This window comes from Capra hircus, chromosome 13 (genome assembly GCF_001704415.2).
Source record: "Capra hircus breed San Clemente chromosome 13, ASM170441v1, whole genome shotgun sequence".
Classification (NCBI taxonomy): Eukaryota; Metazoa; Chordata; class Mammalia; order Artiodactyla; family Bovidae; genus Capra; species Capra hircus.
Window position 1 is genome coordinate 51,754,672 of NC_030820.1, and position 25,599 is coordinate 51,780,270.

At 51.5% G+C, this 25,599-nt stretch overlaps 1 protein-coding gene across 6 annotated transcripts in view; it reads right to left on the reverse strand.

Annotated features, from left to right (window-relative positions):
* Positions 3,495-25,599, reverse strand: part of EBF4 (early B-cell factor 4) — a 66,030-nt gene continuing 43,925 nt past the window's right edge. For 2 of the 6 annotated variants that reach the window (XM_018057439.1, XM_018057436.1), the window contains 11 exons: positions 18,712-18,793; positions 17,814-17,931; positions 17,580-17,713; positions 17,361-17,487; positions 15,300-15,388; positions 15,089-15,154; positions 14,814-14,991; positions 14,557-14,745; positions 11,325-11,522; positions 9,997-10,072; positions 8,980-9,757 (listed from right to left, as the gene is read on the reverse strand). In XM_018057439.1, the coding sequence (XP_017912928.1) occupies positions 10,002-10,072; positions 11,325-11,522; positions 14,557-14,745; positions 14,814-14,991; positions 15,089-15,154; positions 15,300-15,388; positions 17,361-17,487; positions 17,580-17,713; positions 17,814-17,931; positions 18,712-18,793 (1,252 nt within the window). In that variant the 3' untranslated portion in view covers positions 8,980-9,757; positions 9,997-10,001. Of the gene's footprint in view, positions 5,188-8,979; positions 9,884-9,996; positions 10,073-11,324; positions 12,552-14,556; positions 14,746-14,813; positions 14,992-15,088; positions 15,155-15,299; positions 15,389-17,360; positions 17,488-17,579; positions 17,714-17,813; positions 17,932-18,711; positions 18,794-25,599 lie in introns of those variants that run through there. The other 4 variants (XM_018057438.1, XR_001919024.1, XM_018057437.1 and 1 more) reach the window with 4 other exon arrangements.

The following is a 25,599-nucleotide window of genomic DNA, read 5'->3' on the forward strand; positions in this document are numbered from 1 at the left end:
AGCATCATCCCAGCAGGGAGAATGAGAAGCCCCATTTGTACTGCTGAGTGGGATAGAAAGGCAGGCTTTCCACATGGTTTCAGCTGATGTGGTGAAATACATGAGTAGGGGCCCAGGGGAGGCCTCATCGCTAGCAGGTCAAGAAGAAAGTCTTGGCTCTCTACTTGGTTTTCTCCTGCATCACAACGGCGGGGTACTGGGGCACCTCCTTGCAGCCCGGGCACAGGTGGAAGTTTAGGCTCCTCACTGGGCCTTTGCTGCTGGGAGTGCAAGTGGGGCCACAGATTCTTCTGGGGAATTTGGCTAGGATATAAACTTCTTTTGTCTGACAGTTTCTATCTTACCAGCTTGCTCCTGTCTTGGTCTGTTGACTAGAGAGGAAGCAGGTTTTTGTTGGGCCCTTTTGCTGTTCTTCACACCCATTGGCATTTTCTGAGTCGTCAGCTTCTTCACTTCTAAATCTGGGTATATAGGGCAAAAAGAAAAGCCACAGAACTCACTGATGTGTCTTTCTGCAGATATTGAGGTCCTCAGATAATCTGCCTCCCTTTTTCTACCTTTCGCAGTCCTGCATTTGTTTAAATTATACTCAGCAGAAGGAACAGGGAAAATGCTTCTACTCCATCTTCTCACAAGTGGTAGACTCTGTGGCTCTTTCTGTTTATTTCACTTGTTTATCTGGTTTTGTGTGTGTGCATAAAGGGCTTTCCACACATCTCTCATTTCCCCTGACGCTTGCTCCTGTCAACTTTGCTGGTGAGTGTCCCCTTCTCGGGTTTGCGCTGTGGGAGCCCACTGCTGTGTTTCCTCTGGACACCGCACTGCCTCCTTGGACTTGCCTCCTTCTCCCTTTTCTCATTTCCGTGATCTTCCCCCTAGTCAGTCAGTAATGTCCACATGGCCGAGAGCAGTGTGAAACAGAGCAGGCTCAGTAGTCTTTGTTTTGTTTTAGGAATTGGCTCTCGAGTGTGAAATGGAAAGGCTTCAGGGAAACAGGAGTTGATGCCAAGTTGACACCTTGGAAAGAGACTCAGGACAGCAAGACTGCCACGCCCCTTCCCAGGGAACCAGCTGAGGGTCCCCTAACTTAGGAGGTAGAAGAGAAGGGAATGAGGCCTGACTTGGGAGAGGGAGAGGGACAAGCATAGGAGGGTGGGTCAGCTTATGGAGACATCTGTGGCAAAGAATGGTGAGCCCGGGTCAGCAGAGCCAGTGTAGACCCCACCCATCACCATTGGAGTGAGTGACCACAACTGAGTCAGCTTCTGCTAGCTACGTGCCCCTGTGGTACAGAGCTGTGCAGAGCCTCATCTGATCTTCCTGGGTGGATCCCTGCCCTTTGTTGATGGGTCAAGACACTTCTTAGAAGCCCTGCCTTAAACAGAAGGGGAGTCCTTGCCACCCAAGTAGCTGTGGTGCCATAAAGAGGACTAAAGGCCTTGTTCTTGGAGGCTCTAGGTAAATGGGTAGAGGGGAGGCCCTCAGTGTCCCACTGGATCCTCCTTACCTGCCAGTGTACCCATCCCCCACCTGTGGGAGTGTTGGCCACTACCCTTCCCTCAGGTATGGCTTCTGGCCCAGTGGGAGCTTCTGGACCCAGAGGTTCCAGGCTCTACCCCTCCTGGCAACCTGGGCCAATGACCAGCCGGCCCAGGGATACTACAGCCATCTCCTTGCCGACTGTCATGCGGCATCGTGTTAGGTCCCGCTGACCCCACATTCTCACTGAGCTCTTTCCCTCACCCTGCTCTGCCTCCCTCAGCCCCTTTCTTCCAGAGAGCACATCCATATGCATTCCAACCCCCATTTCAGGTTCTGCTTCCAGGGAATCCACCTAAGGGGATGGGCTTATGGCAATGTCGCCTTTCCTCCTGGGTTGGGTTAAGGGAAGAGGAGGCCTTGCTGCTGCTCTTTCTCCTGCTCTGGCAGCCCCACTGCACAGGTCTACACACAGGCACATGTGCCTCCTTGCAGCCCTCCTCCTCCACCTTCTGCAACTAAGCTGCTCCCTTGCAGAAATGGGCTTGGAGGAGTTCTGTCAACCTAGAGGCTTGATTATGAGTTTTTGGTTTTCAGGTGAGACTGAGAGTTTTTGGTTTTCAGGGATGGCCCCACGTCACTCAAAAAGGGGCACAGTGCGACCTGGTCGCCTCTCGTTACCTGCTCCCGGCCCGGCCTGCCCCGCCCCTGGGGATCCGCTAGGGCCCCATGCTGCAGAACCACGCGAGCATCACTGCCAGGCGTGCCAGGCTGGGGCCTGCGAGCAGCCACTCAGCCACATTCCACGCGGCAGGCAGTTTGTCTTGGCGAGGTGGCCCTCCGGGCCTGGCTCCAAGAAGGGCTTGGGGAGCAGCCCAGACAAACTCGCTTTCACCGCAGAAGCCAAAGCTGGCTGGGCTTGAGTCAGTGCCAGTCCCAGTGGCCAGACCCTCCTCCACCTACCTGAAGGTGGACTCAGGCCCTGGGTGAGGGGGGATACGTGGAGGGGGGCCAGGCTCCCAGCTGGGTGGAACCCCAAAAGAGGCTGCAGGGGCAGGGAGCCAGGCCAGAGGGCTTTCCTGCCCAGCCCTCCACCCCAAGGCAGGCCTCCCGGAACTGGACTCATCGGACAGCTGCGCATTATAGTATGGCCTTTGGCCATGGTGCCAGGTGGACAGACTCTTACACCCTGGCCACGGGGAGGCACCCACACCTCCTCTGGGAGCCCTGGCAGCTCACCCCAAGGGGCCCGTGGCACAGCCAAGGGTCCTCAGGGCAGCGTTCATTCCCAGGCTGGCAGGGAATGAGGAAGGGAAGGCTTTGGAGAACCAAGATGCCAGGATGCTGGGCTCCAAGGAACAACAGATCTCTGCTTGACAGTGTTTTCCTTCCCCTTTTTTAAACACTTGGCTCTTTCTCTCTCAAGGAATAATATTGCCACAAGGAATGTGCATAAATATCTTGTTTGTCTTGAAAGTCCTGTTTCTGTTACTGCCCTGCTGGGAAGTCTATTCCATATCTCTAAAGTCACCCTGTCTCTTCTGCTCCGTCTCCAGTGGGGGCTGTGTATGTACTCAGAACACCCCCTTTCCCTTGCCAGTCCCTTCAGCTCTAATCCCAGCAGCTGCCCCTCCTCACTCCTCATCTCCTCAGGACTGAGGCAAGGTGGGGGCAGGGGTGGGCTTGGACACCTTCTCCTTTGAGAAGTGACTAGAAGCAGGGGCACCTGGACAGAGGGTCCATGAGTGTCTTTCTGAAACTCCAAAAGAAGGGACCCAGAGCTAAGGGTTCAGCTGAGGGGAGACAGGTTTGCATCGAGGTAGAATGACTTAGTGAGCATTTGATTTGTAATGGTTCGACATTAGACATTTAATGAATGTAATTCAGCACAACAAAATAATGGAGAAATTTATATGATTCTCTTTATATGCACGTAAGCATTCCATAAAATTAGGCATCCATTCATAATTAAACTTTTTTTTTTTAGAAAATTAGGAATAGAAGGATGCCTATAAAACCAAACATGACATTTAATGTTAAAAGTTTGCCATTCATGACGAGGAATGAAATGAAACTGCCCACTAACACTACTTCTATTTAACTTTGTATTGAAGGCACCAATGGTGTATTTAAGAAAGAAAAGGAAAGAAAAGGAAAGAAAAGAAATAAGGATTGGAAATGAAGAAAACACTGATGATAACACAGATGACAATATCAACTTAAGAAAATCCAAGATAATCTGTGGAAGTATTACGAAATGTGAGTTAAACTTGACCCCTTGCTCACACCATATATAAAAATTAAAGTATCTTCTTGATTTGGGGATAGGTGAAGGTTTCTTAAAAAGGATACAAGAAACACTAACCATAAAGAAAAGATTGATAATTTAGACTACATTCAACTAAGAAATTCCAGTTATCAAAAAATCCCTTAGTGACAGTGAGCCGGAAAGTGTGGAAGAAGTGACAGGAGGACCTGAGTCCATCAGAGAGGTCAGTGCTCACATCAATCAGGACTCTCACTTTGGGGGTCTTCTTATGAACACCAGACTTCAAAGTAGCTGGCTTCAAGCTGGCTCATTCCCTTCTGTCACCCAAAGTGTGTTGTTACTGCTTGCTGGAATGGCAGCAGAGGAAGGAAGCTCGTGGGTGTATGTGCAAAGCTGTGGACAAGGAGGGGAAGTTGGTCAGACCAGGAGTAGGAGCAAGGAGCCTCTGAGAATCACTGAAGAGCCTGGCTCTTCTAGAACCAGGGGACAAAGACACTGTGTGATCTGTGAACTTCTTTCTATCTGGAGAAGTAATCTTAGGGAAGAGACAAGAGATTTGGGGGTCCATTTGAAACACCTCAACCATGTATAATGCTTGTCTCATTCTAAGTCGACCATATGGTGGGGGAAATAGACCTTAGAGGTTACTCTGGCAAACAACTAACAACTTATATTCAAGGGCATGAGGTTTTACTGTTTTAGCTTTCACATTTATGTCCACAGTTCATCTTAATTGATTTTTGTGAATGCTGTGTAATAGAGGTCAGGTTCCATCTTTTCATATCAATATTTGATTGACGCAAAGTCATTTATTGAAAAGACCAGCCTTTCTGCATTGCACGTCAGTTTCCATTTTTCTGGGAGATTTTTCTCTTTTTGGTTGGACCATGTCGCTTGTGAGATGTTAGATCCCCGACCAGGAATTGAACTCAGACCACAGCAGTGAAAGCTCTGAGTTCTAACCACTTGACTGCCAAAGAGTTCCCTGGGACATTTTTCTTTTTGGAAGAAACTAAGGGTGCCTCCAATATGGGCAGGGATGGGAAGAGGAGGATGTTTAGCAAAACAGTCAGCATCAGGGCTGATCAAAGGTGCGGTCAGACTTCCTTGGAGTTAGTGAGGCCTGTTCACAGCGGGTCCTGTCTGAGCCGAGTACAGCCCCAGAGGCTGCTGGAGGATGCAGAACACAGCAGCATGGTTCTGCTGGGAAACAAATGGGAAGGACACAGAGGATTTCCTGGGAGATGCTCTTTCTCTAAAGGTCAAGTGACCAACAATGTGACCCCCATCTTATTCCCACCCCATTAGCCCTGTGGGAAAAAAAAGCCTGGTGGTGGGCTGATGCTGTGAAGGATCCCTTTGTCATCTGTCATCTTGGTACCTCCACCGGAAACAGTCTGAGCAGAGTTTGTGTCATCTGGTCTCAGGACAGGGATGACCTGCAGATGATGAAAAATTCATAAACTGACTTCAACCAGGAAAAACCAGCTTCCTCTTCCACTGCTGGACTGCCTGGGGCCACCTCCGGTACGCACAGTCATTCCCTATCCAGAGCCCCTCATCTTTGCCTCTTCAGTGTGCACCTGTCTGACTTCGTCTGCCAGCACTGCATCCCTTTGCCTGAGATATTTCTCTAGTTTCTGGGGCCTGTTGTCACCCTAGAAGTTCCAGGAAGGTGGTGCTCTCCTCTCACCGCCCCTAGAAGCTTCTGACAACTGACTGATGCTTGCTCCTTGACCTTCAGGTGGGAAATCTGAGGCATGTGTTTTACATGGTTTCCCAGAGTTTTCTGGTGGGACTAAGCCTCAGATAACTCACAAAAGTGACTTGCTTACACACATACAGTATTGGGCTTCCTTACCTCCCCTGCCTCCCTTCCTCTGTCTCTCACTACTGCTCCCTGAGATTATGCCCCAAATAAACCCTCCAAGACCAAATCTTTGTCTCACACTCTGCTCCTGGGGGAATCCAGGTGAAGACAACCCCCATTCCAGGTGCATGATGCCACCCTAACCAATATGAATATAGGCACAGGGTTAGAACTTTCACCATTGGCCTGTTGTGTCCAGCACTTCCAGGGGTCAATCCCCATGACCCAGTCTTATCTTGTCTACAAAGCCTCAGGACTGTTGCTAGAATTAGGACCTTGTTATATGCTAGCATTTGTTGGGCAGTGGGGTCTCCATAGAGATTTATGGAAGATCAAGACCAGGCCTCTGTCACTAGTTTAACATCACCCTGATTCAGGATGGCTGGACAAACTTTATTTTCTTGGGCTCCAAAATCATGGTGTGTGGTGGCTGCATCCATGAATTTAAAAGACACCTGCTCCTTGGAAGAAAAGCTATGACAAATCTAGACAGCTTTTTAAAAAGCAGAGACATCACTTTGTCAACAATGGTCCTTATAGTCAAAGCTATAGTTTTCCCAGGAGCCATGTACAGATGTGTGAGTTCGACTATCAAGAAGGCTGAGCACTGAAAAATTGATGCTTTTGAACTGTGGTGTTGGAGAAGACTCTTGAGAGTCCCTTGGACTGCAAGGAGATCAAACCAGTCCATCCTCAAGGAAATCAGTCCTGAATATTCATTGGAAGGACTGGTGCTGACGCTGAAACTCCAATACTTTGGCCACCTGATTCGAAGAACTGACTCATTGGAAAAGACCCTGATGCTGGGAAAGATCGAAGGCAGGAGGAGAAGGGGAAGACAGAGGATGAGATCATCACTGTCTTGATGAACTTCAGTTTGAGCAAACTCTGGGAGATAGTAAAGGACAGGGAAGCCTCGCATGCTGCAGTCCAAGAGATTATAGAGTTGGACACATCTGAGCAACTGAACAACAGGATGGCTGGAGTGATGGAAAATAGAGTACCTTTCAACTAGAGAACGCTGGAAGTCCACAGACATGTTCTGACTGTGAGAACCAGAAAAAAAAAAAGCCTTTGTTGCTTTGCTGGAAGTGCTGCAGACCCAGATGCAGGCCCAGACTTGCTTGCAGGCTTGTCTCGTTCTGATCCACGACTCCTGGTCCAGATTCACTCACTCACTAATTATCAGTTACAAAAAGGCTTGGTGTGAATATTTGCCAGATATGGTTAACAGTTGTCATCTCAAGTGACATCCCTGACTAGAGACTGTGTTAAAAAGGATTTTGTGACCCTGGTGGTTCTGTGGAATAGTAGAATTGTTGGTTATACATGTCCATGTCCCCTCACTGTTTCAGAATTTGTTTACAACATCCTACAACAAAGCCTGCTGGTGGCTTTTTCCCTGCAGGAAGGACAGGCAGGCCAGAAGTGTCAGAGAGTTAATCTCCTGGGAACAGCCTCTAGGTAGTGACAGATGAGGGCTGGAGGATCAATATCCCAGATCCTCTTGCCCTTTGGGTGAGAAAACTCAGATGTGCTCTACACTGTCTTCCAGAGTTCTGCAGCAGGGAACCTGTCCCAGGTTCTGCATCTAGGGGTACCAAAACCAAGATATATGAGAAAGAAAATTGTGTCAGTCAGCTAGGCTGCCTGGATAAAATACCATAGACTAGGTAGCTTAGACAAAGAAATTTATTTTCTCATGGATCTGGAAGTTAGAAGTCCCAGACCAAGGTGCAGGCTGATTCGATTCCTGGGGAGGACTCCCCCTGACTTGTGGGTGGCTGCCTCCTCGCTGTGTCGTCACGCAATGCAGAGAGCTCTGGGCTCTCTTCCTCTTCACACACGGTCACCAGTTTCATCAGATTGGGATCCCACTCTTATGACCTCATGTAACCTTCATCACCTGCTTAAAGGTCCTATCTCCAAATACAGCCACAAAGGCGGAGGGGTTTGGGCTCCATGTATGAATTTTGAGAGGACATAATTCAGTCTAGAGAAAGCATCGTAAGTGATTGGCTCTGCCTGCTATAATGAGGGAGTGGGAAGTGTCTTTACCGATTGACTGGCTGCACTGAGCAGTTTGTGGGATCTCAGTTTCCTGAAACTGGACCCCCAGCAGTGAAGTGCAGGGTCCTAACCACTTGACCCCCAAGGAATTCCCAGGTGTGAGCAGCACAGACTCAAACTGTGGCTTGGGTATAGTTGTGCGATCCATGAGGACAAATACCACATCTTATTTACACCAGCCACAGCACCTGACCCATTCCAGGAACCAGAGCTACCACTACTCAGTAATAACCTGTATCTCGTAAGATCAGCAGGTAGCAGGTAGTCAGCTTGGGAAGGCCCTGGACTGTAGAAACTGCTCAAAGCCTGCATGGAACAGGGTGTGGCTGCCAGGCTTTGGGGCTCTGCAACACAGGCTGAAGGTAGGAACTGAGGGGAGGCGAGGCAAGCACTAAGAAGGAAGGATGACCCAAGGCTACCCCGTCATGGGCCCAGGGGAGATGAATCCCAGGGATTGCAGGAACACAAGAGGAGAAAGTGGAGGCCTCTGAAGGACAGGGCCAGCCCATCTGCCTTGGCAAGTGTATTAGTCCAGAGGCCTGCAGGGTGCAGCCTTAGGGGAAAGATAGGGTTTCCACAGGCCAGAGTCAAGGAGTGCCGGCAGGAGAGAGAAGGAAGCCTGAAGCCTGGAGCTGGACCCTGGGCTCTCTGGACATTGCCTCAAAAAAGTGGCTCCCATTGTCACAGAGGCAGACCTTTGGGGTCCAGGGGACACTGGTAGGGGAGCGACTCATCCTGAGTTGGGTGAATGAGCCTGGGAATCCTGCCTTTCTAACCACCTCTCTTCCCAAACTCTAGGACAGGAGAGCTGGCAAATGCCTAGAGCTGGGGAGAAGCAAAGAGGTTAGGGGTGTTAGGCAGCCTTAGAAGCAAAGTTTCCCCACCCAGAGGCCTCCAATCAGGAAGAATTTCACTTCTGAGCCTCTGTACATTGGGGTAGTATTTAGTTGGCTCTGTTCTGGTTCCCAGCAATGTCCTTCTGACAAGACCCTCTCCAACCCGCTTTGGTCCCGGTCAGACAGCTGGGGGACTGATTCCTCAGTGCTCAGAATGTGTTCCCAGTCAGTGCTGTCAGGGCTGAGCCCATGTACTGGGTCTTCAGGCCTGCTGGCTTCCCACCCCTCCAGGGCCCCCCTACACAGTACCCGAGAACATATCTTGGGCAGGGAATACTTGTCAGTTGAACTCCAATGCTATCGAAAAAGCCCAAGGTGTAAGAAGGCTGCTCAGGGGCATTTTAGAGCTGTAGAGAGAAGCAGACCCATGCCAAGGAAGCAGACAGAGAGGCCAGGTGGCTAGCTGCATTTGTGTTTATTGTTTTTTTCCAACCTCAGCAGAACATGAGGCCAGGGGCAGCTGGACCCATGATTCTATGGGGCCAGGTAGAGTCATCTGTGTGGAGGGCCAGAGTCCATGAGACATTCACTGAGGGCAAGATCAACCAATCCAAGGGTCCTGGCGCCTCCTCTTCTGTGTCCTTCATGCCCAAAGCCCCCTCTGAGATTCATGATGTGGCAAGAATGAGTGAGCAGGACCCAAGGAGTGGGGCAGCCATGGGATCAAGTAGCTGTCAGAAGCTCCATGGGAGCCTAGGCAGGCTGCTGGGCACCACCCCTTGCCCCAGAGAGAACTGGGATGCTGGGATGGTTGAGATGGTCAGACACAAACAGGACCTTCCCAGGCCACCTCTCCCTGAGCTCTTTCCCACAGTCCCCATCCCTGCTCGTATCACCAGATGTCCTTGGTCTGTACAAGGTCCATCTCTTTCAGAGGAACTGACCCAGCAAGTAAGGTCAGGCATCCCAGCACCTCCCTAGGATGCTCTCCGAACAAGAGCATCAGCACAGTGCTGGGGCTTCCAACAAGCCCCAAGAAAAGGGAGGTGAGAGAAGCCTGTAGGACTGAAGTGCTCTTGAGCACAGGGAGGAAGGGCTCTCCCCATTCAGGGTTGTGGGTTGAGGTCTGCCTGCAGCCCTGGCCCTGCATCTGTCTGTGCTATCATCCACAGCATGGGTGTGAATCCTGGAGGGACCACTAGTCCAAGCTTAGTGGGGGCAACACCTGTAGACCTGGTGGGGAAGGAAAAGATGAAGATCCTGGAGGAAGGCTGGCCACAGGCAACGGAAGCCACTTCTCTCTTCTTGTTTAGCCTGGGCCACTGGGTTTTGTGGTCCTGACAACTGTCTAGATGGGCCCTGGAGAGGGAGACCTGGACCTCAACTCCCCATCCCTGCTAAAGGCTTTTGGAGAGAGCCCATCCAAGGGTGGGGGTGGGGGTGGGGAAGGCAAGACCCAGCCAAAGACCTACCGTAATTAGGAGTACGCCAGGCCTTGAAGTCCCCGAGCTGGAGAGTGAAACTTGTCAGAATCTTCAAAAGGCTGGTCTACAGTAACCAAGGAGGGGAACCATAAGCCATGTGTAGCCTGCACCCTTCTCAATTGGAAGCAGCAGGCACTTTTTCAGGGCAGAGCTATCAAGAGCCTTGAAGGTAGTCAGCCGCCCCCACTCTTAGCCTGGGCCCAGCACTGCAGATAGTTAGGTGAGGTGTGTCCCTCAGACCTCTTAGGAGGTGCAGCCTCAAGCTCTTGCTCCCCTAGTTTCGTCAGTCAAGAGAGATGACTCTAGGGGTCGTCTTCCCTCTTCTTCGCAGCATTTCTCCTTCTGAGGGCCTCTCTCAAGGTGAGGAAGTGGACAGCCATGTATCAGGATGGGAAAGGACAGAGGGCAGCCTCCAGAAGTACTGATACTTAATGCAGTGATGGCAGCAAGTCTTCCTCCCACATCCCATGAAATTCACCCCTTCCATCACTCTTGCCTCTGCCTAAACCCCTCACTATGGTCTGCTGCAAAAGAAACGGGTGGTCCTCTGTCCTTCCTATTCCCTGCATTTTAAGCTTCAAACACACTTAAGAAAAATTATCCAAAAATTGGAAACAAGGACAAATATGACCGTGTTCTACCTCAAATCATCCTAGAGCGTCATCTAACAAGCCCACCCCACGAGTCCTCTTATTCAAGGGGATGCAACTCTTTTTGACTTGCTATATACATTACTGGTTAGAGCCCAGGCTTTGTTAAGTTGGATGTTGACTTGGAAGAGATTGATAAATGGTACATAAATTATTTCACTAATGGACTGTGGGAGGGTGACCTGGTCTCAATTCCCTATCTGTAAAATGGGGAAGGCAAAGCTGGGCTAAAGGTTACCTAAGGTCAGCCTCCCTCCATTCACTGAGTGACCGGGTCTCTCATGATGGTGCATGCTACCCTCCGGTGGACGCAGGGAGGTGCAGGTCAAAGGCATGCAGCCCACGCTGCGGTTCCTCCAGCTGTGTGTTGGGTCTTTACTCTGGGCTCAACTGGATGGGGGTGAGGCCCTGGAGTGGTTTCCAAACCTTTTCCGACTAGTATCTGAGTCTTTTTGATGGTCCAGAGTGAGACCATCCCAAGCTATGAGGCCCAGGGAAGAGGGTCCAGATAGGCCTCCTTGGACCCCTGCAGAGCTTCCTTCTCTGCACCCCTCAGGGAGAACTGGGCAACTGGCTTCAAGCTCTTGTGAGATACGGATGGAGTGGGCCCCGCAAGCCCAGCTGCTCCACCAGGTAGGTCCCAGCAAGGCAGCTCAGAGCACTCACCTGGAAGCCCCTCTCCGTGGGTTCTGGGGCAGGCCTGGGGTGGGGAGCTGGGCGGGCGCAGCACGGGGGCAAAAGCGCTCCTCTGTTTGACAGCGGAGATCATGTGGACAGGCGAGAAGGAGAAGACGCTGGTGGTAGGGGCAGCCGCCGGGAGGGACATGGAGGAGGCAGAGGCCAGCGGGGGGCTAGAGGGCATGACTCCGGGGCGGGGCGGGGAGGGGCAGGCGCAGCAGGGAAGGCAGTGGGAGACACAACAGGGAGACAGCACCAGAGTGAGCAGCCTGGTTGCTGTCCTGGCACGAGCAGTATGCCCTGTGCGGGCTGCTGAACTGGGTGCCAGGCTCAGCCCTCAGTGGGAGGCTGTGAAGGTTTTGGGGGGACCAGTACAGTGTAGAGTCTGGAGGCAGCCTGAGAGCCTCTAGGATTATGGGCTAGCACTTGCTGTTTGGGGCAGCGGGAATCTAGAGACCCTTTCTCTTAGGGTTGGAGATGATAAGACCAGAAGAGGTTAAAAAAGAAAGAAAGAGAGCAAGCAAAACCAGAACATCCAATGAAACCAAATACAGAGAGGTGTCCATAAAGATAGGAATGAAGATGAGATGGAACAAGTTAGGATTCCTGCTGAAAATCACCGGGATTCTGAGAAACTCAGAAATAGTGATGGGCCCTGGGGCATCAAGGTTAGAGTCAAAGGTCAGGGGCAGGTGGTCAGGGTGAAGTTTGGGGGGTTCACATAGGTTCCTGTTATAAGGCCTCTCTGTCCAGGATCACAGCTCACACAAGAGCCCTAACTCCCCCTGACAAATATGTGCCCCTTACAAATTGCACTCCCTTTGACTTTGTTCTCTTCCAGCTTAATGCCAGTCCTCATCATCTTCAGCCCTGGTCCTAGAGGCTTCCTCTATCTCCTTCTTCCAGCTCCTCAATTTTAAGGAAATGTACAAAAATCCACATTCTCAGATCGTCCTGTTCTTTAACCCCCTGACCTCCACAGCTGTGGCTTGTTCTCCTGAGAATAACCAGGGAGCCTCCCACACACAGCCTCTGTCTGCCCCTCCTTCTTCTGCCCCACTTCCTCTCTTGAGGCTCCTGCCCAGGTCATTTCTGGATCCCTCTTTCTACATCCTCATCTGAACCCAATTCCCTGCCTCTCTTTTCCAAACACCAATAGGACTGTGATTTGAGTGTTGTTCAAGAAGCAGCCAGTGGGGTGAGGTTGGGAGTTTCCTGAAAGAAAACAGTAGCCTGAGAAAACTGCTTTTGGCATTTAGAAAACACTCTCATCCCCATCCCCCACCCCCCACTTCAGAACAGGGATGCCTTCAACAGCTGTCCCTGTTCCAAATGTGCTCAGCCCCATAGATCATCTCCTTTAAGACAATGCTGACTGCTAGCTAATGAGGCCCATGGAACTCCATGGAGGGCTTGAGATGAATGGCAGAAATGCACTGTATCTTTCAAGGCCCGGAGCTCACAGCTGCATTTTGCAGCTTGGGTAGTACTGGGAGTTGTGGGTCAGTCCAGAGCTGCTGGGGGCTGAAGCAGAAGGCAGAGAAGAGGTCTAAGCAGACAGCCTCTGGCAGGGACCGTTCCGGATGTTATTACAGGCACGCCCTGGCAAACTCACTGAGAATGACACCCACTGGAGTGCCACCACAAAGCATGCCCAAGGGGAGTGGATGGGGACTGGACAGGACACTACTAGATGGGACTGGAGTGGGGCTGTGATGCTGGAGTAGGGCATAAGCAGCTAGGGAATTCTTGATCTCTTGGCTGAATGGGAAGACTCCAGGCAATTGGCTTTCGCCCCCTGGGGCACTTTGTTCCTCCACTGCTGACTGATTGTACTGTGTGTGTGATGGATAAGGGGGGCTGGTGTTTCAAATTCCACCAGCTTTGATCCGGGGGGAACCCTGAGACAGGTGGTAAGAGTACTGTGCAGAACTGAAGCAAAGTGGGAGCACTGTAGCCTAGCTAGAGCAAAGAGGAGACAGGAGTCTTGGTGGGGACACCATGCATAGGGGGCTTCTGGTCCCAGACACTGAGCCGAGGCCAAAGGAAGAGCCCCAGAATCCAACTCACAGCCAAAAAGGAGGTAGGCCATGGCAAGGAAGTCTAGGCAGGTGCCAGATATGTTGGTCTTCAGCAATAGCAAACAAAAGACAGGGGATAGGCTAAGGAAAGGCAGGAAAAGCCACGCAGCCAGCTCCTTCTTGGCCGGCTTTCCCATTCCTCTGGCACAGCAGTGTCTCCCAGGAATCAAGGTGCATGCTCTCTTACAATTGCTGGGCAAGCTCCTTGAAGGTGAGCAAGGGTGGAGCTATCCCCCAAGCCAGGTGCTTTACAGAGTAAGTGCTTCATACATGTCTGCTGAATAGCTAAGCTATAGGAACCTGTAGACAGGCTCTTTTGGAACTTAGTGTTGGAAGGAGGGAGTTGAGGGCCACGCATGGTAAAAGCATAAATGCCCTCTGCTCATCTACTCAGCTCTGAGCTGCACACCTTAAGAAACCATACAGAAGATGGTTAGTGCCCACAGCTAGTGCTGGAATGCAAAGTCATGCACTCTTTCTGAATTGTGTCCAAGCCCTTTATGTACACTTGAACATTCAGGTCTGAGAACAACCTTAAGCAACAGATGATACTGATCCTGTTTTACAGAGAAAACTGAAGTAACTTGCTGAATGTCAGCTCATTTCAACAAATGCTGGATCCAGGTGTCTGACTACACAGAATTCTCTTGCTCTGCACAATTAGATTGTGGGAGCTACCTCTTCCCTCCTCAAGCCCCCGCGTCTCCTGGGGGCCGTGGGGCCAGGTGGACACCTACTTTTCTTGCGCCCTGAGTTTCCTCAGGCTTCCGGCAGGGGGCACCAGCCCTCCTTCTGAAGCCCTGGCATACAAAGGGAAGGCCGGAGGGCCACTAGATTTAAGGAGGATACCCTCGTGTTAAAGCTCATTTCAGCAGGAGGAAAAAGCTAGAAGCGATGTGCACAACTGCGGCCAGCAAAGAGATAAAGGTGCGAGAAGTGCCCTGGCCCCAGGGTGGCGGGGTGGGTCTCCAAAGGCAGAGAGAGGTCGCATACAGGAGGGCAAGGCCAGGGTCGACGCTCACCGGACAGTGCCGGGAGTTCCTCCCAATCCCATAGGCTAGGAGGGGGCCGAGCTGAGCCCCATTCTGCTCCCCGAGGCCTAGTCCGTCCCCCCCGCCCCCCGGGCAGGGGACACTCACTGGCGAAGGGTGAGGTGGCCGTGGAGCCATTGAGGAAGCTGGGGGACCCGGGCACACCGAGGCCGGTCACGCCCGGGGCCCCGTAGCCGCCGAGGCCAGCTCCGAGGCTGCCGCCGTAGCCGCTCTGCTGTGAGCCGGGGCTGGGCGCGAACCCGCGCGGGGACGCGCTGCCACAGCTGCGCGCATACCCTGCGGGAGAGCCGCCGTCAGTGGCGCGCGCCCGCAGGGAAGGGGCCTCCGGGCGGCGGCGGACGCACCTGGCTCCGGCCCCGGCGTGGCGTCTCCGACGGCGATGGCCAGCGGGCTGCTGAAGGCGTTGATGCCCACGACGGCAGGGTGCGGGTGGCTGGGCGCCAGGGGTCCGAGCGGCGCCGGCGGGCGGGGGGCGCTGTACAGAGCCTCAGCCACGTCCGCCGCGCGCTTCAGGAGGAGCTCCTGCGAAGACAAGAGCGGGCACGGCCGGGGCAGCAGCGGGCGCCGGGAGGCGGGCAGCACCGGGCCCGGCGCGGGGAGGCGGGCGGAGGCGCCATACCTGGTTGCCGCTGGGCACTCCGTACAGGGCCTCTGCCAAGTCGGCCGCCCGCTTCAGCAACACTTCCTGGGGGCAGGGGAGGAGACGGCGGACGGAGGGGCGGCCCCGGGCGGGGGTGGCGGGGGTGCAGGGGGCCCGGAGCTACCTCTTCCCTCCCTATCCCCCCTCCGGCCACCGGCCACCGGCCTCCCTGCCTCGCCCTTTTGAGTACCTTGGGCAGCCTCTCGGGGTCTCCGGGGTGTCTGGGAATAACTTTCTGCAGCCTCTGGAATCCGTAGTCAATGGTGGGCTCATTCAGGGCTGGGGAAAGGGGCGGTGTTTGCAGGACGCCCCTCCCCGCATAGCGCCTACCAGCCAGCGGTCCCCGAGCCTGGATGCAGACCCCCTCCTCCGAGCCCAGCCCAGGCCTCTGGGAGAACTCCAGGCACGTGGGTCAGCAAGGTTCGGGAAATTTCCTCAGTTCCTTTCGTGCTCATTGATTTCAACAAATGTTTAGCCAGGCCCTGTGCCAGCTGCTTGGCATTAACACACATGCACTATAGGATCCCATTTGTGATTTGAAAAAAAGACAACTGTATAAAATAAAACTTCAGTACTCCTAGGGACAAGACTGGAGTTTTGTCTGCAGCTTTTCTTTGAGCTTATAAGGAGTAAACTATTTACCATAAAAAGAGAAAAAACGCGCAACAATCTCCATTTATCACAGCTCTGGTGGACTCTTAGTGGCGCCTGACTGTTAGGGGTACGCCTGTGCCCCAGGAATGGACTGGCCCACACCCAGGGCTCTGGGGTGGATGCTGCAGCCTCCTGACCAGGCTTCCAAAACCTCTTCCCTTCCCCTCCCCCCTCCTCTAGTCTGGCGGAGACCTATCTCACCAGCCTTAAAGCCCTACCTACCTTCTCCACTTCAAACTCTACATTTAGTGAATTTCCTTTTTTGATGTTGTTTAGTTGCTTAAGTTGTGTCGGACTCTTTTGCGAGCCCATGGGCTGTAGCCCACCAGGCTTCTCTGTCGGTCGGATTTCCCAGGCAAGAATACTGGAGTGGGTTGCCATTTCCTTCTCCAGGGGATCTTCCCAAGCCAGGGATAGAACCCATATCTCCTGTATTGGCAGATAGATTCTTTACTGCTGAGCCAGCAGGGAAGCCCATTTTAAGGCACCACTTCAAGGGTCTGCGTACTTGCCATTCCTTCTCCTGGGACACCTTTTCCTCCTCACCTCTACCTCCTTATTGACCCCTCTGGTTCCAGCTTAGCAGTGTAGCCCGCACTCCCACCTGGAGGTTTTCTTGGACCATCTACCAGCTCTTCCACTGTGTAACTCTACCAGTCCATGTGGTGTTCCCTGCTTGTCCCCTCTCACTTTTATATTGGAGCTCCCAGCAAGCAGTAAGTAGGGTGCCTTTTGAAGGGCTCAGTGAATATATCTTGGGTGGGGTGGGGGAATGGGGAGAAGTGCTGGAAGGTGGCAGTGGAGAGCATACTGGCCAGGGGTCAAATAGAGCCAGGACGGGGGATGAAGCCAGATCTTCAGGAGTGGCCTACACGCCTGTCTTCTGTTAACTTTTTGCCCTGGCTTCGTGCAAGGTATGTGTGTGTGTTTGTGTGCATGCAGAATGAAGCCTGGGGTGGCTTGGGGGAACCAGGAGAACCAGGAAGATCTGGGAAGCAGCAAGTTATCTGGGGGCATCTTTTTTTTTAACTTTTTATTTTGCATTGCAGTATAGAAGGGGACGACAGAGGATGAGATGGTTGGATGGCATCACTGACTCAATGGACGTGGGTTTGGGTGGACTCCAGGAGTTGGTGATGGACAGGGAGGCCTGGCATGCAGTTCATGGGGTTGCAAAGAGTCGGACACGACTGAGCGACTGAACTGAACTGAATAGCCAATTAACAATGTTGTGGTAGTTTCAGGTGGATGGCAAAGGGACTCAGCCATACATTTACATGTATCCATTCTCCCTATTGGGGGGCATCTTTGAAATAAATCTCCCCGTGGAGATGTTCTAGACACTGGGGAGTGCAGAAGGTGAAGCGGGTGCGGGGAGTTGCTCTGGTGGAGGCCAGGGAGGGAAACAGAAGTGAGGGAAAGAAGGTCCAGAGAGGAGGTGTCCTGGGGTGTGGGGTGAGCACCAGCAGGGGCTTAGGGGGTCTGGCCGCCTGGCCACACCACAGCGATTTGCCGACTCCCATACCAGGGCTAGTGTGTGTGATGCGGGGCTCCTTCCTGCAACCCTGGGTCTCCCCTCACCCACCTGACTCCTTACCTGTGTAGACAAAGCGTCCCGGGGCTCCCTTGCAAAATTGCTTGGATTTGTAGGACAGGGTCACCTCCACCACCCCAGGGATGTGCCGTGGGGGCGTCTGTACCCGTATGGCGTGGGGCGTGATGAGCTGCGAGAGGAGAAGGGAGGCCTGCGGGTTCTGACCCGGTGAGGGCAGGGTCCAGCCCCAGGCTGGGAGGGAGACTGGCGGGAGTGGCCCACCTCACTCCACACGAGCACGTTCCCAAACACGACCTGTAACCCGTCGAAGAAGTTGTCGCCGATGACAATGACGGTGGCGCCTCCTGTGGTCCAGCCCTCCCCGGGACTGATGGCCTTGATGCAGGGGGTGGCAGCTGGGAGGCAGGAGAGGAGCCAGGTCAGGGGCCCACGCCAAGGTGGGGACTGGGGCTAGCTGGGCCCGGGGCAGTAGGGTGTGGACTGGGGGCTCCTGACCTTCGGAGGGGTCCAGGCGGCGTGCCCTGCGGCCATGCTTGGAGTTGTTGTGCACAAACATGTTGTCTGACACAGCCAGCACATGTCCATCCACGCTCACTGTTGTGGACACCACCACCTGTGGGGAGAGCCAAGGCCAGCCTGGCTGGGGCTCCCAGTAAGGGACTGCTGGGGGGGCACTGGCAACTTGAGGCTGGTGGCTGGATACTGTAAGTGTAGTTCAGAGTCACTGGCATGAGGAAGAGCTTCAGCCCCGCTGGGGCTGAGCTGGTGGAAGGGGGACCAACTGGATCAGGTGACCCTCTCAGATACACAGTCTCTGGCTGCCCAGGGGAACGGACCCCCAGGAGCTAGAAAAATCGAAAGCCTTGAAAAAAAACCCTCTGACTCCTTGGGCAGAGTGGCTGCTATTTCTCCACTCACATGCACCACAGGCTGTATCCTTGGGGCGCCAAGTCAGGAATGGGTCTTAGGCAAGTGCAAGTGAGCGTTTTGATGGGGGAGGGGGGCATCAGCTTGAGAACCCGTCAGCAGAAGCCCCTACCCTTGGGAGGAAATTGGGGCTACCTCCTTCTCCCCTCTACCCTTCACTGGGAGGGGTGTGCAGGTTGGGGATGTGCTAAGGGCAGCTGCTCTCTGCTTCACGCTATGCAAATTAGCTGGGTCGTTAATCATGTAAAAATGTCACAATTAGCATCTCCTTAAGTGGGACTCTAATGAAGCCTCCCTTGGCAGCCAGAGTAAGTGGAGACAGAGCTGCCCCACCCCCAGCAGGCACCAGGCTCCAAAACATGGGTCTGAGCAGAGATCAGCCCCTGGGGCCTTAGGATGGCAGGGTCACATCATGCCCGCCACCCCCCCCCCCCAGCAGGAAAGGGTAGCAGACCCTCAGACCCACCTGGAAACGGCGCATGTCTCGGGGATTCCCCGCATTCTTTAGGCAATTCTGGTTGCATTTGAGGAAGAACTTGAGGAAGAACCTGAAACAGTGTGGTGGGTGGGCTCAAGGGGCTGAGGGTTCTAGAAACAGATGGAGATCCAGCTGCTTTCTGCCACGCCGCCTCCCAGCAGGGCAACTTCCCCTCTGCCTGCTCACACAAGGCACACACCCCACATTCCCATCCTAAGCTCCATATGCACAGGGTACATGTCACACATCCAGGAGACCTGTCCCAACAACAACTTCACTGTCCAGAAAATCTCCCACCTCCACAGTCTATAGATTACATAGTGCTTAACTGTCTCACAAAGTATATACTCATCATATCTATACACAGTAATTCATCCTAGAGAACACATCTATTATATATATACTATATATACCTAGTACTCATGAATTATTATATACTCCATATGTAACAGGTACTCCCACTTACTAAAAACTTATCCCATACCATGTATATTTATCATAGTATATGCTCATCACTGGAGAAGGAAATGGCAACCCACTCCAGTATTCTTGCCTGGAGAATTCTGTGGACAGAGGAGCCTGTTGGGCTACAGTCCATGGGGTCACAAGGGGCGGGACATGACTGAATGACTGAGCACAGCACATGCTCATCACATACACAGTGCATTCGTATCACATAGTGTATCCTTCCCCCAGAGTGCACCTATCAGTCTGGAGATGTTTACTCATCATGAACAGTAAATATACTATATCTACACTGTATATCGGAGAAGGAAATGGTACCCCACTCCATTATCCTTGTCTGGAGAATCCCACTTGTGGGCTACAGTCCATATGGTCGCAAAGAGTCAGACATGACTGAAGTGACTTAGCATGCACGCACACTCTATATGCCTTATATACTACTACGCACAAGATACAGCCGTCACACATAAAGTAGACCTATCGCACTTCACAGAAGCATATGTAATATGTACTCTCCATCAGCCTGGACCCATGATGCACATGTGGTATGCTGATCACGTACAGTCTATATCATCACGCACAGTGTATGTCCATCCTACACTGTATATGCACTGAAAGAATATGAGTGCATACATGAGTACACCATTTTTATGTTGTATGTGATTTCCCAGAATAGTCACTGCAGACATTGTACTGTCATCACATGTAGCAGACTCCCCCTTCCTTCTTCACCAGCACATCCCCCCAACAAATTCCCCTCACACACAGACCCTCTGTCCCACTACATCCCCAGCAAACAGATCTCCCTCACACACATTCTATATCCTTTATGTGTATGCTTAGTCCCTCAGTCATGTCTGACTCTTTGCAACCCCATGGATAGCCTCCCAGGCTCCTCTGTCCATGGGGATTCTCCAGGCAAGAATACTGGAGTGGGTTGCCATGCCCTTCTCCAGGGTATCTTCCTCACTGAGGGATCAAACCCAGGTCTCCTGCATTGCAGGCTGATTCTTTACCATTTTAGCCACCAGGGAAGCCCTATATTCCTTATACACATAGCAAACACTACACAGAGCATATAGTCATCATATACACGTGGTGTACCTGTCAGACACACTGTACACCACAGTGGATACCTTCTTTTGCACATACAGTAATTAGAAAAAAGCACAGTATATGCAGTGATGTGACTGACTGTTTTTTTAGATAAACACATGAGAACTTGATCCTTCTTTTAGGCATTTGATGGGGATGGTGAGACCTTCTCTTCCCCTGCCCACTCTCCATGAGGTAACCATGGATAATACTCTGGTTTTGTACTGTTAGTAAACTCAGGATACTATCAGTCATCTGCCTTCACCCCTGCAGGACTCTGAACATCCAGGAAGTTGCTCTTTACAAACTGTAGTATTCTGGGCTACAGTCTGTGGGGGTCCCAGTACAAAGCATAGCCTCCTGGGCTGCTCTATGAGCTGAGCTACTCCAGTCAGCTGCTTCAGTTGATCAGCCCCCTGGTTTTGAACTCCAGATGTGTACATCCATTTAGCTCATCAGAGCTGCTTCCAAACTCTATGAGCATGAAATCAGATTTGTAGCAGGCTGTAAAAGCCTAGTCCCCAAAGCGGAAGTCCCCAAGTCCTGGGAGGTGTGGGCACTACCCCTGGACAGAGGTGTCCCCAGGGGAACTTCCACCCCTCAGTGGAAGGTGGCAGCAGTTGCTTTCCCGGAGATGTGTCTCCCCTCCCACCTCTGACCCCTTAGCCCCTGTCATGTTCCCCCTCACAATGGGTCCCCTCCTGGGAACCCCTTTTAGTTCTCGTTCCATAGAGACATTCCACCAGCACACATTTTCACCCCTAGTGGACACCACCCAAGGAATACTTTCATGTAGTGTAGACCTTCTGTACACCCCTGCAGAGCATTCTGAGGTGCAGTCGCCTCCTGTGACCCTGAACAGTGCATACCCCACAGGATACCCTGTAGCACAGACAGCTTATATGGCCCCCAAATTGTAGTCTCTACAGTGTAGATACCCTATATGCCATAGTAATAACTCCCTAGACCCCTGTGAGGGCCCTGTGGTGTATAGCCCTATACCCACAGTGCTGCTGCTGCTAAGTCGCTTCAGTCATGTCCAACTCTGTGCAACCCCATAGATGGCAGCCCACCAGGCTCCACCGTCCCTGGGATTCTCCAGGCAAGAACACTGGAGTGGGTTGCCATTTCCTTCTCCAGTGCATGAAAGTGAAAAGTCAAAATGAAGTCGCTCAGTCATGTTCGACTCTTAGCGACCCCATGGACTGCAGCTTACCCGGCTTCTCCATCCATGGGATTTTCCAGGCAAGAGTACTGAAGTGGGGTGCCATTGCCTTCTCTGACAGTAGTTACCTCATATATGTCCCACAGAGTGTAGACACCCTAGTCACACGTGGTGCAGACCATTTCATTTAAACTCCATATCCATGTGCTTAGGCCTTTACACAGAGCTAGAAGGAGGAGGACAAGACACTGGATAGGACTCAGTCTCTGTCCTAAAGTGGATTAATGCTAGCCCTTGGACATCACTGAAGACTCAACAAGCATGGGACACACTTCCTTTACATCCACACACGTGCCCTGGACACCCCACCCCACTCCCAAACCTGTAGAACTCTGGGATGCAGCTGGAGATGAAGACTTCCCAGGTACTGCCTCACTGTGTGGCCTGAGGTAAATCTTTTCACATTTCTCGGATCCTTCCTCATCCATGAACCAGGAGAGAAGCAACTGATGCTTGCTGAGGTCCCTTCTGATCCCGCCTTCATTTCAGCCTCCCAAAGCCTCAGGCTGCTGCTACCTGCAGGATCCTGGCTCCCCCTGGGAGGCTCCCTCATCAACCTCTCCCATAACCCTTGTCTGGCAGGTCTCTCACCATCTCCCTTGACTGTACAGGTTGCATCTGTCCTTTGGATCCACGCCAATTCCCAGTCTCTGTCTGGCCAACCTCTTCTGGCCCTTTTAGGCTACAGAGACCACCCCTCCCTGAGAACCCCAAGACTCTGCTGGTACCTCCATCTTTGCAGGCCTTTCCTGGGACATCTCAGTTTCTGAACCCCTGGTTGGCATCTTCTGTAGGGTAGTACTGAATAAAAAGCAACCACACAAGGCCTGGGCTCTCTGTTGAGGGTACTGAAGCCAGTCCCCCTTTTCTTTCTCCCTGAACCTCTAGCTCAGAGCTCCACACAGTCGATGCCATCAGTGGTGGAGAGGCAGAAGTCTCACCCACCGCCATCTGGTAGTTGCTGAGGCAGTGTCCAGACAGCACCCATCCAGTCAGAGGCCAGGCTGATGCTAACACTTCAGATAGCCTGTGGCTCCACCACCACGGATATTAAGCAAAATCATCTATGACTTGGAAATAAGGCAAAAAGATGACAGTGAGTTCTTTCCAAGTCATCCTTGGAACAGTGGTTTTCAGAGTGTGGTGCCCAGACCAGCAGCACCAGCATCAGCCGGAACATGCTAGAAATGCAGAATCTCAGGTTCCACCCGAGACCCACTGAATCAGACACTCTTGAGGTGGGACTTAGCCATCTGTGTTTTCATAAATCCTCAGGTAATTTTGATGCACCCTAGGGTTTAAGAATGACTGCTTTAGAGCTGCACTATCCAATATGGCCACCACCAGCCCTCAGTGGCACTGAGCACTTGAGATACGGTTAGTCTGAATTGCGGTGTGCTCTAAGCATAAAATACACGCTGGATTTCAAACATTCAGAAAAAAAGGAATTTAACAATATCGCATTAGTAATGTTTTGGTATTGATTACATGTTGAAATAATATTTTGGATATCTTGAGTTAAATAAAATATATGATCAAATTGATTTTACCAGTTTTTGTTTTTTAAAATGTGGCTACTAAAAAATTTAAAAATGACAAATGTATAATGGCTTATATCATATTTATATTACACAGTGTTTTTCCAGACTATTATGTTAACAAAGCCACCTAAGAATTAGCTGATTCTCTAGGGGAATAGAAAACTTTGACTCATATTTGCTATTAATTGGGGCCAGACTCTGTTAATTTAGGTGCTAATTTGCAGAAAACTGATGAGGTACAAATCATTTTTGTTGGGAGAAATAAATAACTTCTGCTTGGTAGAGAAATGAGCCCTAAAGATTACAATTTTATTGTTCTATGGACATTAACTAGTTTTTGGTCTAACTTGGCAATCTTATTCAAGTATTTTTCACATGATCTGTTTTTTCTCCCTCCCTCTCTCCTCAACTCTTTCCTCAGTCGTCTATATCAGTCCTCTTAGCCTTTGAACCAGCCTTGTCATCCTGCTGGTTCTTCCATCAATAAGTTACAGAAAACTTCAACGCATCCTGAGTAATAATTTATGTGAGAATCATATTTCTAACATATTGAATATTATGCTTTAACAAGGGTGACTAGCACCCAAAGGGTTCTGTCCTCCAAGGTTAGTCTCAGAAATTCTGTAGCACAGGGCTTGGAGTCGGGGGGACTGTTCTAGTCTAGAGAGCCAGAAGTAGTGCCCAGATGTGTCTCCATCCTCTCAACAGTACCTGGCTACCTTCAGCCTTGGAAAGGTGTCTCTGGGCCCTTCTTTCCCCACCCCGGGACAGTGACGCACCATCCACGTCCCCAGAGGCTGGAAGGCTAGGGTGGGGGAATTAACATGAGGACAGTGCAGGAAACCTCTCCAAAGGCTGGCACCACATGTGACACTTCGTTCCACTCTGAGGAGAGGAGTAGAACCCAGAGCAGTCTGAGAAGGATGAGAATGAGAATGGCATCGGCAACAGGAAGGAGGAGCAGCAGGTCCTTCAGCTATGTCTGTACAGAGGTCAGATGTGGAGGCTGGGAACTGGGGAGGGCCAGGTAACCTGGCGGGAAGGGGAGCTGTAGGAGACACCCTATGGGGACCTAAGGCAGGAAGGCACGTGCCCTTCGTTGAAGGCCTGTGAGATCCTGCTAGTCACCAGGGAAGCATCCCCCATGCCCCTAGCCTGGATGAGTCCTGGTGCTGGTGTTTCTGAGCATCTCCCCTCCCCCACCCCATGGAGCTGGAAGAGAGCTGGAGGAGGCTCCCCTTCTCTGGCTGGGATGGGCCACAAGCTTGGGAAAGCAAGATGAGGCCAAACCCACAGAGCTGGCTGACTTGTGGGTGAGCATTTTAGGATGCTGCCTGGGTTGGGGCAAGGATCTGTGCCTCATAGAAAAGTCGAGTACTAGAAGCTGCCATTAGAATTACTAGAAGAAACCACCATAAATACAAACATCAGTTACAAATATAATGCAAAACTATGCAAAAAAAATTTAAACAGTGATCCAAGTCTTATTAACTGAGCACTTAACAAGCGGCTAGAATTCTGCTGAACCTACAACTTGCATGATCTTATTTAATCCTCTCATAATCTTGCTGTAGGTCTGCAACCATCCTCACTCTATGGATGAGAAAACCAAAGATCAGCAAGGATAAACGACAAAGTCACAGTAGATGCCAAAGTCAGGATACAAACTTGGGACTTTGATGAACCACTGATACTGACAGGAAAAGTGAAAGTAAAAGTCGCTCAGTCCTGTCTGACTCTTTGCGACCACAAACTATACAGTCCATGGAATTCTCCAGGCCAGAATACTGGAGTGGGTAGCCTGTCCCTTCTCCAGGGGATCTTGCCAACCCAGGGATCGAACCCAGGTCTGCTGCGTTGCACGTGGATTCTTTACCAGCTGAGCTATGACTAGAGTCATGGAAAAGTACTTTTAATTGGGGTTCTCTCAATCCAGGCCTGCCCTAGCCACAAGGCTGCCACTGCGGGACAATGCGGCAAACCTTTCTTCAAAAGCAGTCCTGAGAGGCAAGCTGTGCAGGGACCAGGTGAGCCATTTCATGGGGATTTCCTCAAGGTGACAGATTCATCTGGGGTGCAAAGGAGAGACCAAGATTCCCTTGCTCCTAGTGTGGGGCCTTTGGCTATGGTGACAGCTGCTCTCAGTCTGAGAAGATTTTCAGGATTAAAGATCAGGACTTTAAGATGAGCATAGAGTTGCTCATTGTTGAAGTTCAGTAAAGGACAGATGTGGTTCATTATTTTACTCTGCCTATATGTTCAACATTCTTTATAATAAAAAGCTTAATAAATGACCAGATGAGTTGTGAACAGTGGTCATCCAACTAACAAAGCATTTAAAAGGGGGAAGTTCTGCATCATGACTCTGATGCCTATGATTTAAGTGAAAGGTAAGAGTAGTAGTTCACCCGCACACCTACCTTGCCACATCCTGAACTCAGTCTAGGCTTCCTAATCATCTCTATAAATGCTTTTTATTTCTCTCTGTAAACACAACTCAAGATGAAATTAAAATGAACCTTCCTTGTCAATGGAATATTCCATACCAAA